This window comes from Microtus ochrogaster, chromosome 16 (assembly GCF_000317375.1).
Source record: "Microtus ochrogaster isolate Prairie Vole_2 chromosome 16, MicOch1.0, whole genome shotgun sequence".
Classification (NCBI taxonomy): domain Eukaryota; kingdom Metazoa; phylum Chordata; class Mammalia; order Rodentia; family Cricetidae; genus Microtus; species Microtus ochrogaster.
Window position 1 is genome coordinate 55,894,320 of NC_022018.1, and position 16,826 is coordinate 55,911,145.

The 16,826-nt window shown below is 54.5% G+C and overlaps 2 protein-coding genes across 4 annotated transcripts in view; one reads left to right on the forward strand and one right to left on the reverse strand.

Moving 5' to 3' along the window:
• Unc5a (unc-5 netrin receptor A) overlaps positions 1-7,798 on the forward strand; it is a 56,263-nt gene extending 48,465 nt beyond the window's left edge. For both annotated transcript variants that reach the window (XM_005355224.2, XM_005355225.2), the window contains 9 exons: positions 1,235-1,423; positions 1,526-1,828; positions 4,047-4,134; positions 4,657-4,825; positions 4,990-5,223; positions 5,346-5,495; positions 5,575-5,739; positions 6,255-6,433; positions 6,605-7,798. In XM_005355224.2, the coding sequence (XP_005355281.1) occupies positions 1,235-1,423; positions 1,526-1,828; positions 4,047-4,134; positions 4,657-4,825; positions 4,990-5,223; positions 5,346-5,495; positions 5,575-5,739; positions 6,255-6,433; positions 6,605-6,770 (1,643 nt within the window). In that variant the 3' untranslated portion in view covers positions 6,771-7,798. The remainder of the gene's footprint in view (positions 1-1,234; positions 1,424-1,525; positions 1,829-4,046; positions 4,135-4,656; positions 4,826-4,989; positions 5,224-5,345; positions 5,496-5,574; positions 5,740-6,254; positions 6,434-6,604) is intronic.
• Positions 7,799-7,846: 48 nt separating this feature from the next.
• On the reverse strand, positions 7,847-16,612 carry Hk3 (hexokinase 3). Of its 2 annotated transcripts, XM_026782864.1 has the most exons (18): positions 16,510-16,612; positions 16,156-16,310; positions 15,943-16,062; positions 15,750-15,845; positions 14,902-15,001; positions 14,642-14,825; positions 14,064-14,219; positions 13,664-13,897; position 13,578; positions 13,021-13,180; positions 12,769-12,908; positions 12,570-12,689; positions 10,830-10,925; positions 10,581-10,680; positions 8,829-9,012; positions 8,585-8,740; positions 8,199-8,432; positions 7,847-8,111 (listed from the first exon to the last, which is right to left on the reverse strand). In XM_026782864.1, the coding sequence occupies exons 1-18, from the start codon at positions 16,595-16,597 to the stop codon at positions 7,967-7,969; spliced, it is 2,469 nt and encodes an 822-aa protein (XP_026638665.1). In that variant the 5' UTR covers positions 16,598-16,612; the 3' UTR covers positions 7,847-7,966. The 2 variants fall into 2 exon arrangements, with proteins under 2 accessions (XP_026638665.1, XP_026638663.1); XM_026782862.1 differs by lacking the exon at position 13,578 and having other exon boundaries at positions 13,021-13,316.
• Between the last annotated feature and the right edge of the window lie 214 nt (positions 16,613-16,826).

Sequence of the window (16,826 nt, forward strand, 5' to 3'; positions counted from 1 at the left end):
CCCTGTCCAGCCCTAGAGGTGGTGGCCTTGCCACAGACTGTGCCTCTCCAGAGCCTGGGATCCAGGGGTCCCCTTTGCCCCTAGCCCATCCACATGCTCACATGCTTTCATCACCCTCCTCCTGAGCCGTGCACAGAAGTGAACCTTGACTCATGTCCACCCATCTGCTCTCCCACAGCCTTGGAATTCTCCCATCCCCCAAGCATGCATGTAAATCCTGTGGGGATGCTGGGCTCCTGAGGCCTGTTAATTACAAGGCCATAACTAACAATTAAAGATCTCTGTTGGATTTTTTTTCTCTAGACTGCACCCTCCCCTAGTCTTTCAATTAAAAACCTAATTATCTGTGTCAATTCCTTTCTGATGGACATTTCTTCCATTATGCCAAACTCTCAAAAATCAATAGAGCTTCTTCCAAGTAGTTGGTCCCCCTACCCCACCCCAGTTCCAGGGCTGGTGGTATACCCAAGGGCTCACACTGACCTGGAAACACACGAGAAGCTGATCATCCACATGTTTGTCCATTACTATAATGAAATAGCAAAAGAGGTTTATTAGTTTTAGAGGCTCAGATTCCAAATAGCATAATGTTAGCTCTGGCAAATGTAGCCACCCCAAGCCACATTACTTAGTGGCAGATGGTACCATGTCAGTAATGCATACAAGAGAGATCGCATGTCAGAGAGAGAGAAAGAGACAGACAGACATACAGAGAGATGGACACACACACACATACACACCAGTGGACTGAGAGCAGCACTCACAATGATGTAATACCCTCCCACTAGGCCCCACCACTGAAAAGGTTCCACTGCCTCTGACATTGCCACACTGGGGACCAGCCTGTAATATGAACCCTTAGGCAGACATATGTGAACTGTAGCACCATAGTCTGGGTATCCCAGGAGTATACCTTGCCCCTGCCACCCTGCCATCCTTCTTAGCAGCCAAGCAAAGACAATCACCCCAGGGAGGTAGCTCTTTTCCTCCTCCTCTCTCCTGGCAACCTCAGGCCACATCTAATGCCTGTGAGGGATGCAACCTGTTCAGTCCCAAGCAAGGTGATGGCTAGTATGGAACTAGAATGCACACATATCAATACCATGCTCCCTGCCTCATGCCCGTTGCCCAGGGAGTGCTGAGACCTTATTCTCCCGGGGTATAGGCTGTGGGCCTCTCCTTCATCGCTCCTCCTGCAGCTCTGCCATTCCCAAGACCATGCTTTCTCTTGCAGCTGCTTCCGGCCCCGAGGACGTGGCCCTCTACATCGGCCTTGTGGCCGTGGCTGTGTGCCTCATCTTGCTGCTGCTTGTCCTCGTCCTCATTTATTGCCGCAAGAAGGAAGGACTGGACTCGGACGTGGCCGACTCGTCCATCCTCACCTCAGGCTTCCAGCCTGTCAGCATCAAGCCCAACAAAGCAGGTGAGGGGGCCCCTCCCCCTGCTCTCCTGCCTGAGCCCCCAAGCAGGGGCTGCTGAGGAGGAATCCTGCTGAGCCACCAGCTAACTCCATCTTATCTCATAGACAGCCCCCATCTGCTCACCATCCAGCCAGACCTCAGCACCACCACCACTACCTACCAGGGCAGTCTGTGTCCCCGGCAGGATGGGCCCAGCCCCAAGTTCCAGCTCTCCAATGGTCACCTGCTCAGTCCCCTGGGTGGTGGCCGCCACACTCTGCACCACAGCTCACCCACCTCTGAGGCGGAGGACTTTGTCTCCCGCCTCTCCACCCAAAACTACTTTCGTTCCCTGCCTCGTGGCACCAGCAACATGGCCTACGGGACCTTCAACTTCCTCGGGGGCCGGCTGATGATCCCTAATACAGGTAGGACCCCAGAGCTCCCACAGAGCGTGAGGGCATAAGACTAATCTCATCTTCCCAGAGAAGGGCAGAACAGCCCAGATGTTCCTCCTGAGTGCACCAACCTCTGTGGAGGGGCTGGGGCTGGGGCTGGCCAGCAGGAAAGGAGGGTGTTTAGGAAGGAACACGCGGAGCTACAGTGAAGCTGAGGGTAAGGGTCTGCATGGGCCCCAGGCTCAGAAGTGGGACAAACACCAGACCCCGGAGGCTCACACATGACAAAACAGCAGAGCGCCCCTTAAGAACCCTCCCCCCCCCACTGCATTCTGGATCCACCACTCCACAAAAGTGCCTCAGACAGGGTCCCCGAGACCTCTTGGGCCATCTTTGGAGAAATCACAGCGACTACTAATAAGGCTGACCACCCCGCTCTAATATTCTGTTCCCTCTCTTTAGATGACCCCGTGTACCCCCATCTCCTTGCCCATCTCCGGCTGTTCCAGCGTAGGCGTTCCTCAGAGTCCCCCTCTGTCCTGTTTCTCTCCAAGGGTTCTCACCCACTCCTCCCAGGCCTTAGAACTCCTCTTGGGTAGCTCTATCTGGATGTCTCACGGCACCTCAGTCTCCGTGCCTAAAACAGAATCCTCTCACACCCTCTCCCACAGCTGCCCCTCAGGCTGTGCCTAAGCTAGAGACTGGTTGGGGGGTCACCTTGGTCAGCTGTAGTCACGCGAGGTTGTGTGTTAATCCTTCCCAACAGCTGGTGCTGCTTCCTGCTTTCCCTCTTGCCCTGATACTTCACCACACCCAGACTATCATACCCTTAGCTCTAACTCCCATTCACTGAATCCCGTGGTGATTGTGTTCTTCCCGTACTCAACTCCTCCCGGGGGTTACCTGGGGCTCCCACAGGACTGGCTAGCTGCAGGGTGTTCCCCCTCCCCCATACGCACTCTGCAGGTGACAGCCACTGCAGAGCCTTGACACCTGAACACACCATGCTGCCCCTTTCCTGCTGCCTCACCTGCCTTGGCTGTCTGTGCCACACACACCCCTCAGGACCCTCACGGGGTAGTGAGGTGAGACAGTACCTGTCAGCTCCAACAAGGAGGCGAACAGACGGTGGGTGCTTGGTGGCCCCCGGTAGTGTGCGAGGCTGCCCGTTCTCCCCACGTGCCTTGCTCGTATTTACTTGGCCGTCTCCTTGCTGGACTGAGCGCTGGCACCCTTTCTTCCTCTCGACATTCTGAGTGCCCAGCGTGAGTATCCAGTTTCAAATGAGCGTACAAGTATGTGCACCTCCCTCCAGCCAGCATTCATGCCAGGATGTGTGTGATTATCACCAAAGTAACCACACCGGGGCCTAGAAACAGCACAGGCTACTGAAGGAGTCAGGAGACTCCCTCTTCACGCATCACTTACCAATGGGACACAAATAGATGAACGCCATGGAGCGCCCTTACACAAACCTACAGATCCTATGGAGCCGTCACTGTTGATTTGCAGACCATAATGTCCTTATATAGCCTGGCCTAGCAGTCCAGCCCCGCACACCCCTGCTGTAGGGCTCCTCACGTGGAGCTTCCTGTCCCTGGAGCAGGGCCTCCCTTGGTTCTCTGTAATTGCTCAGCTCTGTCCTTGCTGGCTGCACCCCCACCCCCCACCCCCGCTCTCCACACACACTCAGATACTGCTGCTGAGACTTCTGGGGCGGGACATGTCGGTGGAATGGGAGGACCTCTAGGCCACAGATCCTGGCCCTTGGGCTGTTAGAGGCCCGGCACCACCGGCAAGGATGGAGACAGTGACAGAAAGTGGCTAGTTCTTAGAGGGGACAGGACTAATAGAGAAGCCCGAGCAGGACCAAATGAGCACTGTTCGGGAACTATTGAATGTAGCCCAGGCAGTCCAGGGTACTGCTGGGACAACAGTAAAGCCCTTCAGTGACAGGCCTGGAAGACAAGGAAGGTTTAAAGCAGAAAAGGCCCTGGTCCCAAATAATGTCATTTGGTACTGGGGGAGGTGGGAACAGTGCACGTGGTGTCTCCTGTCCTGTTCCGCCTTGTCCTAGCTGCCTCACCTCATATTCCGAGTCGTGCTTGTGTGGGTGGTGGGACAGTGTGGTCGTCCTCAAAGCACCTCTGTCCCCAGACAAGGCTGGCTACAGGGAAAGTCCTGCGTCCAGCTAGTTCACGGGGCATTGGTTATCAGTGGCATAAGCCCTGACCCTTTGCCGTTACAGGAATCAGCCTCCTCATTCCCCCAGACGCCATCCCCCGAGGAAAGATCTACGAGATCTACCTCACACTGCACAAGCCAGAAGATGTGAGGTGTGGGCCTGGGCCTTGTTGTGGTGGGGGGGCCTGGGAGGGCACCGGCCAGCTGTCCTGAATCACTTGAACACACACACATACCACACTGAGCCCAGCCCTGCTGTACCTGTTCTGACCTTTCTGTGGTGAGGGGCTGAGAGGGCACCCACCAGCTGTCCTGAATCACTTGAACACACATGCACACACATATATACACACATGTACACATATATTACACACCACACACACACACATACACATATATACACACATGTACACATATATCACACAACACACACACACACACACACACACACACACACACACACACACACACACACACACTGAGCCCAGCACTGCTCTGCCTGTTCTGAGCAGGCCTGAGGGAGGACAGGGATGAGCCCTCTTAAGCTCCCCCTGCTTCGCAGCTCCTGTCCCTAGGGTTCCACTCGCCCTACCCAAAGCTCATCCCCTAACCCCACCGTCTCTAGGACTGGCCACTGACGCCTTTCCCTCCCCACCCATATTTCCCCACTTGAGGTTGCCCCTAGCTGGCTGTCAGACCCTGCTGAGTCCCATCGTTAGCTGTGGGCCTCCAGGAGTCCTGCTCACGCGGCCAGTCATCCTTGCCATGGACCACTGCGGAGAGCCCAGCCCTGACAGCTGGAGCCTGCACCTCAAAAAGCAGTCCTGCGAGGGCAGCTGGGAGGTAAGCAGGGAACCAATCGTATCTGAGGCCACCCAACCCAGACACTGGCCTCAGAGTGAGCCTGGCCTCCCATTCCTTCGGCCACTTTAGCCACTCTGTGGTCCTTAGTCTCCCCTAGCTCTGGCCAGCTGGTTAGGAGCTGACACATTAGGCCCTGCCCACAGGACGTCCTGCACCTTGGTGAGGAGTCGCCCTCCAACCTCTACTACTGCCAGCTGGAGGCCGGTGCCTGCTATGTCTTCACTGAGCAGCTAGGCCGCTTTGCCCTGGTGGGAGAGGCCCTCAGTGTGGCTGCCACCAAGCGCCTCAAGCTCCTCCTGTTTGCTCCCGTGGCCTGCACGTCCCTCGAGTACAACATCCGTGTGTACTGCCTGCACGACACCCATGATGCACTCAAGGTACTCCCGCACGCCCTCCCGTGGGCTGACCACCCAGCCCTGTGCATAGACTGCCTTGTCTTGGGGGCAGCAGGGAGGGTCACTCCCACTCTCGGGCCTGGCTGACCCTCTGGGCCCCACAGGAGGTGGTGCAGTTGGAGAAGCAGCTGGGTGGACAGCTGATCCAGGAGCCTCGTGTCCTGCACTTCAAAGACAGTTACCACAACCTACGCCTGTCCATCCACGATGTGCCCAGCTCCCTGTGGAAGAGCAAGCTCCTAGTCAGCTACCAGGTGAGGCCCATGTCATGGCCAGAGCGCCACGGTCTGGTGCCAGGCACACTTGATGCCGCCTCTTTGTCCCTTTCCACAGGAGATCCCTTTCTACCACATCTGGAATGGCACCCAGCAGTATCTGCACTGCACCTTCACCCTGGAGCGCATCAACCCCAGCACCAGTGACCTGGCCTGCAAGGTGTGGGTGTGGCAGGTGGAAGGCGATGGGCAGAGCTTCAGCATCAACTTTAACATCACCAAGGTGGGCAGAAAGGTGATGTGCTCCCACTACCCCCGTCCTGAAATGCTCCATCTCTGGGCCTAGCTGCCGTCCTGCCGCCAGCCCTCTGACTCTTCTAACTTCTTCCAAGTTGCTGGAGACAGAGGTGCAAGTGCAAATGGGGGTCACACAGGGTAAGGGAGCAGGAGTCTGACAGGCGATGGGGTGGGAAAGGGCATTTTTGGCAACAGGAACTGCATGCAGCCGTGTGGTGAGAAAAGAGGGATAGGTGTGGGGTGGCCAGCAGAGCAGTAGTGCTGGGCGTGGGGGGAGTGGTGTGGGGGGGCACACAACAAGAGACTACCTCTAACACCGACTGTGACTTTGGCCAGGTGACTACATCTCTGAGACCCAAAGAGTAGGGCCCTGGGTCATAAGGGAGGATGCCCAGTGCCCCTGCTGTCCCCAAGATCCGGGGTGGTCTGGGAACTCCCTCAGCGGTGGCAGCAGTGGACAGAGTTCTAATGGGCACCTATTATACATCTCACATAACCCAGGACACGAGGTTTGCTGAACTGCTGGCTCTGGAGAGTGAAGGGGGGGTCCCTGCCCTGGTGGGCCCCAGTGCCTTCAAGATCCCCTTCCTCATTCGGCAAAAGATCATTACCAGCCTGGACCCACCCTGCAGCCGGGGTGCCGACTGGCGGACTCTAGCCCAGAAACTTCACCTGGACAGGTGGGTGGAAACAGGCAGAGCGGGACTGGTAGGGCAGCTGGGGTAGATGGGAGGCTTACAGGGGCTGTGCCATAGCCACTGGTAGCCAAGGTGGTGGGTGTGTTGGAGGGGTGCTTACCTTTGGTTAGACTGGAGGGAGGCCAGACTACTGACAAGACTGTCTCTTTGCAGCCATCTTAGCTTCTTTGCCTCCAAGCCCAGTCCCACGGCCATGATTCTCAACCTATGGGAGGCACGGCACTTCCCCAATGGCAACCTCGGCCAGCTGGCAGCAGCTGTGGCTGGACTGGGCCAGCCAGATGCTGGCCTCTTCACAGTGTCAGAGGCCGAATGCTGAGACTAGCCAGGCCGGTAATGCCTACACTCTCACCAGCTTTGGCACCTGCCAGGGACAGGCAAAAGCCAGACAAGGGCCCTACCCCCACACTCGGGGAGAGCTGCTTGGACAGGCCCCCTCCTGGCTGAAGTTGTCCCTTAATGCTGGTCCTTCAGACCCTGCCCAAATTCCATCCCTCCATGGCCTGCTTGGCCAGGTTGGTATAGCCACCTGCTCTCACTCTGCCCTGGTCCCAGGACCCAGAGTGGACAGTGCCTGGAGCCTGGGCTGAGCCCAGCCCATCTCTGTGTGTGTGTGTGTATAAGCGTGTGATGCTACCTCTCCTCATGTCCCTTGCCAGGGGCCCCGCATACACACAGCATGCGCACACATGCTGGGCTTGGGACGTGGCCCCCAGAGCTCCTGCCTGAGGTGGGCCTTATGCAAACATTTCTGTGCCTGCTGGGTAGGGGTATATTTGAGGGGCCTGGCTTCAAGCCTGGGGGACTAAGGGCCCTAGCTGGACAGGGGCTGGCCCTTGGATTCAGGCACACGATCACCACATAGGCATGTGTTCACACATGCCTCGTGTGCTCATCTCACACGCACCCCTCTCCAGGTCATGCAGGACCCTCCCCCACTACACACATCTCATGCTGTGCACCTGGAGGCTGCTCACGTCTCTCACATCTGATGTCGGTACACATCTGCCTCTCACATACTGCCCTTCTCCCACCCTCCCAGGGACACCCGATGGCTCCTCCCTGATCCTTTCCCTGTCCCCAGCCTCGAGGTGCCCTGCCCAGCAGGGCGTGTGAATATGCAATGGGAGTCCCGGGCTGTACAATGGCAAGTGTGTGTGCCGTGGCGTGCCCATTCCTGGGGCTGGCCAGTGCCCCTGTGTGGGGCCTGTTGTGTGAAGCTTGTGTCCTGACTCTGTCTTACGTGCATTCGTGCACTTACACTTGGCCTTATGTACACAGCCTTGCCCGGCTGCCGGGGCACGTAGGGATTTTAGTGGACGTGAATGTAAATAAATTATATATATATATTGCTAACCAGAGTGTTACTTCTCTCAGGCATTGGATGTGGACAGATGTTTATAAGGGGTCACACAAGGCTTGCTTTGGGGGGGTCACAGGTGGTTGGGTCTGCCAGGGGATCAGGCTAGGCTGAGGTCTCAGTCTGGTGAGATCCCATCATTCTCGGATATTCCCTCAGACACTGGCTCTCTGGGCAAGGCGACAGGCAACAGCAGTGACCAAAGCTGCACCTTTACCAGACCCGTCCTCTGATTGCAAAAAGGTGACCTTGCAGTGAGGGGCTAGCTTCTGAACTGTAGCTGACACCAGGTTGGAGAAGCTGTGAAGACAAGGGGCTGAGGTCAGCCCAGGCTAGCCCAGCCCACTTGGCCATGCCTCCCTGCCTGGCCCACCCACCCGGACTCACTGAGGGTGTAATTTGTAGAGTGTCCCATCTACGCCCACGGACACTGTCAGCTCCTGCAGGCCCCGGTTCTCTCGCATCTTTTCCACTACCGCAGCCATACCCGCCCCACAGAGTTGGGCAGCCCTCCGAGACACAGCCTGGCACACCTCTAGGACCATCAGGGCATCGTCAGAGGTCAGAGGCAACCCCAGGTCTTCCAGGATGGCTCGGACCTGACGCAGGGCCAGGCCGTCACTGAAGCCAGGAAGGAACAGAACGGAGAATAGTAAGATCCTTGCATTAGCTCCGCCTCTCAGGGTTTCTCCCACCTAACCCTCGAGTGGTTCCCCCAACTACCAGCCACATCTAGCATCCCCCAATGACAGACTGCCTTTCAGTGCAAGCACCTTTCAATCTCCGAGAGAAACTTAGTCTTGAAGATGTCCCTGGTCTGAAGGCTTTGAGTCATCTGGCCCCGGAAGAGAGCACCAAGACTAGTTAAATGCAGGAGGATATGGCGGACAATCTCCCCCAGATACATGCCGCTGATCATCTTCTCAAACCTGTATGGAAGCACATACATACCCACGTGAAGTAGCCGGCCTCATCAGCGGTGCTCACCTCCCCTGCCTGCGTGGGCCTCAGCCATACCTCTGTTTGCCTGGATTGATGGATGCCTGGTCCACACAATCATCAAAGCGGGTGAGGAACATGCCCAGTGTACCATCGTCCCCAAAGGCACCCCACTCCATGTTGATGCACATGCGGCCCGAGTTCCCTTCCACACTTGCCACATTCTGGAGCTCCTCCATATAGCAGGCATTGGTGCCCGTTCCTGTAGACAGGCCAGGGTCAAGGGGTAGGGACTGCTTACTGACACAGACAAAGCCCTTATGGGTTGTGCTCAGAGGGCTTGAGAGCCTTACTAAACCCACACCCCTGCCTAAACCCACACCAAACATCAAAATGTGGGCTCCTTACCTCTCTACCTTCCCACGTTCAAAGCTAGCCTCGGGTCCTGGTCTCCTTCTCTGACATTTCTGATGGAGACCTTGTCAGTACCAAAGCCTCAGAACTTCCTCGGCTCCCCCTAACAGCACCAACATTAGTGCATCTCCCTGTGCCGCCATCAACATGTCACTCCCCGGGAGCTGTGTGTAGAGGCTAAAGTCTCCTGACTGCCTAGTGTGTCTTTAACTAAATGGAGTGGGCCGGGAGCTGGGGATGCAGAACACTGACACAGCCTGGCCAGAAGTTAGGCAGTGAATGGCTTTCTCTGATGGTACTTCCAGGTCCCAAGAGAACAAAGAGGAGAGCATTGTGGAGCACTGGGACAGAGGGTCAGCTTTTTTTCTTCCTACGAGACTCAGAAAAGCCAAACAGAGGAAACACTATTTGAGAAACAGAGAAAGGCAACTCCCTCTGTCCCTCTACACCAGTGGTTCTCAACCTGTGGGTCACAACCCCTTTGGGGGATCAAACAATCCTTTCACAGAAGTCACCTAAAACCATCAGAAAACACAGATGTTTACATTATGATTAATAAGCAGCAAAATTACATTGTGAAGTAGCAATGAAAATAAGTAAAGGGTCTCAGCATCAGGAAGGTGAGAAGCTCTGCAGGCTTCCAGCGCTGGGCAAGCCCCACCCAGGATTTATCTAATAGTTTGTACATCTCCAGGGCACCTACCTACCATGAGAGGTCACCGTATACTAAGAGTATAAGCATATCATGCTCAGGGGGCTTGAGAGCCTTCCTTCCCTGCCTCCCACTCCTCCCTTAGAGCCCCATCTTCCCCTTGTTCCAGGACTGCTCCCTTTCTGACCCTAGCCTGTCAGTCCTTGGGTATGGAGTCAGAATCAGCTCTAAGTGCCACAAGCCGTTCTTGGCTTAGTCCCCTCTGGATGCGCCATTCTGAGAAGATAGAGTCCTTTATATGTCATCTGGCCCCTTTGTTCAGATGCCAGATAGCCCCAGGTTAAGAGCTTACCAATATCTCCTATCTGAAGACCCCTCACAAGTCACCAGCCTGCCACCCCTCCCCAGCGTCAAGCACTGAGTATGCACCATGAGCCATCACTGTACATGCCTGGCCCCTTCTCATCCCACTCTCTCAACCTCTTGTCATTATCTATAGCTTAGGATGAGGAAACAGGGACTCTTAAGACTCTTGTAGACCCAAGGTAGGAGCAGCAAAGCCAGCCTAGTACAGATTCATGTAACAAATGGGCAAACTGAGGTTCAGGAAGATTCAGTGACTAAATCGGTAGCTAACTTGGATGAAATGCCCTAGTTCCAGACTCCTAGCCAGTTCAGTAGCCCAAAAGAACTCTGTTCTATGGAATCAACAGAAGGCCATGAATTATCAGGCATTGGAGCACAAAGAGCAAGACCCTCCTTACCGACAATGAGGCCTATCTCACAACGGGGATCATCATAGCCACAGGACATCATGGTCCCCACAGTGTCATTGACAATGGCAACCACATCCAGCTCCACTCCCTGCATACAAAAGGATGCTGCTAGTTGCTGGGCAACATAGTTGTCATGGCAACCAGCACTGGACTCAGAGGTCTCTATTGTAGAGGACCCCTTTGCTCCCCTCCAGGTTTGTCACAGCCCCAAAAGCCCCCCCGGAGGTAGACTCCTACCTGTTTGCGCCTAATGGCTTCCCGTAATAGATTTACCACGTCTTGGCCCTCGCAGCCTGATGCACTGAACCCCTTAGTCCAGTTCAGGAGAATTGCCTGAGATGGGATCAAGCAGACACAAATGTTACTCTGCCTCATCAACCAGATATCCCATCAGAAGTACACAGTCTCCATCCTTCGCACGCAGGATTCCTTGCTCACTTGATCCTGTGGTCCGAAGGCCTTGCTTTCTTTCCCCTCTTAACTCCCTAGGAAACTTTCAGTGTGAAGAAGCCTATTAATAACAACCTGACCTCTGCCTTCCATTATTAATTCCAGAATGCTCAGGTGCTCTGAGGTCTGGCCCTTCTAAGATGCTTGCCCAGAAGGAATGGCCCTTTGGAATTGGGCTAGGAATGAACAGGGCTAGCAGAATGATTGCTGCATGCAGGAAAGAGGAGGACGGAGAAGCTTTGGAGGCTCAAATGTCAGCAAATCCCACCCTTTCAAAGAAAAATTCCAGGAGTCACTTTGAAGGAAGGACTTCTCAGGGTTAGGCATGGTCATTTCCATGTGAAATTCCATCAGCTATTCCAGAAGGCAGCTACCTGGGCAGGGTAGGGGGGTGAGGTAAACACATCTTGTGAGCAATGGGACATAGTAAGGAGGGGCGGAACTGTACCTGGAATGTATTTCTGAGGGAAAGGGTAAGAGGGTGTCCAAGGAAAGTGGTGCTGCACAGGACTTCCCACATCCAAGTGTCCAACTACTGAACTATATCCCCAGCGAGAACATGGGCTCCACACACAAGCTATATTCAGTTACAAAAAAAAATCAATTAGGCAGCATTTTTTGCTTGCCCAGATTTGCACGCTGAGACACATGTATCTTGTGGAGAACAGTTAAAGGAAGTGAGCATGCTTGGCCTAGAGGAGAGACGAGGCAGTTGCACCATCCAGACCGTGGTGCAGAAGACAGCAGAGAAAACAGCTGTGCTTCACAGAAGTCAGAATAGGAGCACAGGGTGAAAACAACACATGCAGTCTGGAGGGGAGATAAAGATCGTGGTGGCCGAAAGACAACTGAGGATCCAGCAGAGGCCTTCACGGGCAGCAGGCTCCTCAGCATGAAAAGCTTCCAGACAAATGCTGGAGTTGCTGAGTTTCCTGGGAGCTCGGACAACTGGCCCAAGACTAGCTGTTCCAGTGCCAGACTCTGGAGGCATGCATTGGGAAGTCTACTATACAAGGTTGAAGGATATGATGTGTCTTGATGTGAATGTCTCCTGCTGCCTAGATCAGGCCCTCAGCACTGTGCCAAGCTGAGAAGCAAGCAAGCAAAGAAACATGTGACCTCGAGCCTCTTCTGGGGAAAGGAACAAATGCTGCTTCCTGAAGACAGACAGCAGAGGCAAGGATGAATACCAGAGGTATTGTTGACACCAGAGCCAAGGTTGACACCAGAGGCAAAGCAGAACACCAGAGGCCTGGCTGAACACCAGAGGGCCTGGTTGACACCAGAGATAAGGCCAAACTAGGCAATCTATCTTCTGGTCAGCACCAACCTAGCCAATGCTATTCTGAAATGCCTGCTACCCTAACCATGGGCACATCATTTTTGGAGAAAGCCGTGATTGCATACGGTCCCAGCTCAGCAAGCTGCTGCTTCCCTTACTCAGTTTTCCTTGACCTCCTGCCCACTCTTTAAGGATATAGAGCCTGGAGGCCCTTGGGAATCACCTCTTGGATTTAACTCCCTTACCTGGTCCAGACCAAGCTGTTTGCACGGAAAGGAAAAGGTGAACCCCAGGGGTAGGCTGTGTCCACTCAGGCCCTGACTCTGCTGGAAATCCACAATGCAGTCCACAATATGATCAAAGAGCTGCAGGATAGGCCGTGTCAAGGGGCGGGCTCTCTCCCACCTTCTCCACCTCTAACATCAGGACCCAAACTGTGAGTACCTGCTCTCCAGAGCCCTGGGCTGTATGCTCAGGGATAGAGTAGACCTGGTTGGTGATCTGCACACTGCCTTCAACCACACGTACCAACAGGACCCGGAAGTTGGTGCCCCCTAGGTCCAAGGCCAGGAAATCACCTCGCTCTGTGGGACAGAAAACATCAGTACTAGGAAAGAAAAGGTGGCTCCAGCCCTAGCACATGGTATGACTCCCAGTAACCCCCATCCCAGGTCCATTCTCAGACCAGGTGCTTACCACTGCCATCGGGTGTGGCTCGTACATAAGTGGGCAGCATGCGGAGGGAGGAGGCCTCTCCTTGAAGCCCCTTGATCATAGCTGTCCGCATCTGTGCCTGCACCATTTTCAGCTGCTCGAAGCTCAGCTGAAATGGTGCCAGGGTATCCTCCAGGATGCGCTTGTGGGCAGCCAGGCGGGCAGCCACAGCTGTCACCATTGCCACACCCTGGCCACCATCATCCACAGAGGGGATGAAAGAGACATCACATTCTGGGACCAAGAGCATTACCATCTCCTTTAGAGTCTGGTGGAACCTACATAAATACACCAGGTACACTCAACGTGGCATCTGAGCCTATGGCCTGCTGGAGCCCTACATCTTGTCATTTTAAACAAATTCAGTCCTAAACCTATTCCTTGGCACCAACCATACATCTACTGCCCTCGGTGCCCCTTTCCCAGGCACACACAAAAACATTTTTCTTTCCTTACATGCCTCCTGGCCTCCCACAGCCTAGCTTAACTCTCGCTCTGCCATTGACATTCACCAGCTTGTACACATGATATCAGAACACCCTCTGGGTACATATCATACACATACACACGCACACACATGTACACACATGCTACCTGCTCACATAGGATCCTATTCTCATAGTACCTGGGGTGTTTTTCAAGCATTCGCCCTCCAGTAGCCACGGCCACATGCAGTGTCTGCTGCTCCCGGCTGCGCTGGAGATGGGATAGGACTGCAGCCAGGGCAGCCGCACAGAGCTGGGCAGCCCGTGTGCACACCGCCGCACACACATGCTGCACGTGTTCAACATCTGAGACCTGAGGGCTCAGACCCAAGTCCTGCAGGACTGCGAGGATCTCGGCTTTCCCAGTGGCGGGGCTGCAGGGAGAAGGGGAAGACACATGAGGTGTTAGTTTGCAGCTTAGGTCACCTGGGAGCTGCCCATCTCACCAAAGCCCCACAGCTACCCTGGGCAGAGAGTGCCTTACCCTCTCCCAAGCAGGCTCCCCGTGTCCCTTGTCTAGCTGCCTGCCCCCTTACTTACTCCTCCATTTTGATCACATGTTCCAAGAGGATGCTGCCTTGACTCAGTAAGGCAGGAGAGGTGCAGCCGCCAAAGAGGATCCCATGCTGGGCGAAGTGGACCAGCACCAGCCTCACCAGTTCACCCAAGTACAAACCCCCAATCATCTTCTCGAACCTACGGTAGAATAGGGAACTCAATGCCTTTTGTATGCCCTCAGCCCACTCGAGTCCTCCAAGAGGAATTACTGTTTTTAAGGCTCCAGAAGCAAATGGCCTCCCAGAGGACGAGCAGGTTTACCCTTTCTAACCCTTGGGTTACCTCTAGGGTTTCCTAGAAAGGCAGGAGACATCTCACTCAGCTGTTCCCAACCCACCAGGGCTGACTATTAGGATCAAGGATTTTAAAATTGGGTTTTAGCACTCTGAGGCTTTTCTTCCTTGAATTTGATCTGTGACCGCCCCCCTTTCCCCCCACCACGGGCAATTAGCAGACCCTCAGAAGGACAGGAAGAGGTCAGGGCCCAAGAGTAAAAGGTAGGTTAGAACAGGAATATGACAGGGCCTGGAGCAGAGCCAGGGAAACCATCAGGCCATCACCTCTGAGCACCAGGATCTAGGGATTCACAGTCCAGGGCATGGTCGAAGGTGGTCAGGACTGGCCCGAGGGTGGCCTCATCACAGAAGGAGCCCCACTCGATGCTGATGCAGGTGCGGCCATGGTCATTATCCAGAGCTTTCACGTGCCGTGCCTCCTCCATGTAACATGCATTGGTGCCAGTGTCTGGCAGGGAAGACCCCATCAGAGCCTTGCCCACCAAGCAGCCACCACCCTTCATCATGAATGACCCACGGCTCACCTACAATAAGCCCAACATCACAAAACTTGGAGTCACATTTACAGTCCATCATGATGCCCACTGTGTCATTCACCATGGCCACCACATCAATACAGTGGGCCTGGACAATGGAGAGAACAGAAAGTCAGAGCCAGCTGGGTGGCCAGAGGGCCGAGGCTTGGAAGGAGATACCCAAAGGCCATGAAATGTCTCCATGCCCCACACTTAGGCCCCAGGTCCCGTGATCTAGGTTCTCCTTCCATCCCATACCCCAACTCAGGCTCTCGGGATCACAGAGGTTCCTACCCATAGGACCAGGAAGATGGTCCCACAGCCGAGTGCCTCCGTGAAGACTGACCCACGCTTGTCTCACCCACACCCCAAACTACCTTCTAACCTGACTTCTGATCAGAACCTCGGGGTTAGTCTGAAAGAACCTGCCCTTCTAGAGCACTGGGATTTGGACATTACATGTTTTTCTTACATTTGCTCTGCGTCCCAAGCCTCGGCTCAGGGATAAGATTAGCTGCTCCTTGCCTACACCCTCTGCTGCTACTAGAGTCTTCTGAACACAGGCAATCTTTTATTAGAATACTTTCCCTTCTAGAAGGTGAGGATCTTGAAGGCTAGGTCATAGGATTTTTTTCCCATGTCCTGTTTTTCTCTCAGACCCCTCCCCCAGGGCACGATCATTTTATTTGAGTCTTTCTTAGCCTCTGTCTCATTGATTGCTATGGGAGCAACATGAACCCCAAGGTCAAACTAGATAAAGGCCATGCATAGGAAAGGAAAGCCAGACCTTCCAGAAACACAGGCATCACCTACAGATGCCAAGCCCAGAGCAGCAAGGGCAGCTCTCCTTCACTCACCTTCTGCCTCTGAATGGCCTGTCTTAGCAGCTGGACCACATCCTGGCCTTCCACACCACTGCACCTAAAGCCTTTTGTCCAGGAAATGAGGGTGCTCTGGAGGCAGAAAACGGGGTTATTTTTTTTTTCTTGTGGCTGTCACAAGAGCTGCATTCTCTTTCCACTCACTGGCCCCGACGTGCCCCCACCTCACCCTGTCCAAGCCCGTCTGGTGACAAGGAAAAGGGAAATTGAACCCAAGCTTCAGATTCTGATTCTTCAAGGTGTGTGCATCCAGGAATTCAGACATGCAGTGGGCAGCAAAGTCGAAGAGCTGCGGGAACAAGGTGACCCCTTAACTCTGAGCACCTGAGCCCTGGCCACCCCACCGCGTCTCAAGCCCCGAGGATGCATTGAGACTGCTCACCTGCTTGCCAGTACCTAGCATCACCTCTTGAGGGATCACGAACTCCTGGCTCTTGGGTTTCACACACTGTTCTTTGGTGTCTGTCAGTGTCACCCACAACACACGCAGTGAGGCTCCTTTAGTCCCCAGCTCCAATACCAGGAAGTCTCCCTGCTCTAGAGGGCAAACAGGTCATAGAAAGACATGCAGTTGGCCACACCAAAGCTGCCTGCCTCCCAGGAAGGCTTCCAAAATCTGAGAAGTTCAGTAAAAAGGGGCCTTAGCGATGATGGACAGAGAAAAGGAACTACCCCTTCCCCCAGAGTAGAACACATTCTCCATGCCTGGCCACCCATCCTAGTCTGTGCTACCCACCAGTGCCATTTGGCATGGACCCTATGTATGTGGGTGACATCCGGACAGAATTGGCGGGACTGTCCTGTCTCTTCAGGGCCTGTTCCATGGAGCACAGAAGATTGGCTTGGATCTGCTGCAACTGTGTCCTTGTCACTTTGAATTGGTTCAAGCATTCCTGTACCTAGGAAGAAGCAAGCCAACATTGGGGAGGGACCCAACTTCAGCTGGGATAGGGGACTGTCCTGCTCGGCTCACCCCCTGCCTTCTTAGGCCCTCCGTTTCCAGGGACTGGCTAGCATCCTGCTCTATTCTCCCTGAGCCTCACTGGTCTTCTG

What these genes read in the sequence shown, in the direction of transcription:
- Hk3 (XM_026782862.1), bottom strand. Translation starts at nt 16,597, where the DNA reads ATGGAACAGGCCCTGAAGAGACAGGACAGTCCCGCCAATTCTGTCCGG. An exon ending in TGATGTTGGGCTTATTGTAG is followed by an intron (nt 14,826 to 14,901) that starts GTGAGCCGTGGG and finishes CTTCCCTGCCAG; the next exon opens with ACACTGGCACCAATGCATGT. An exon ending in AAGCCATTAGGCGCAAACAG is followed by an intron (nt 10,681 to 10,829) that starts GTAGGAGTCTAC and finishes TTTTGTATGCAG; the next exon opens with GGAGTGGAGCTGGATGTGGT.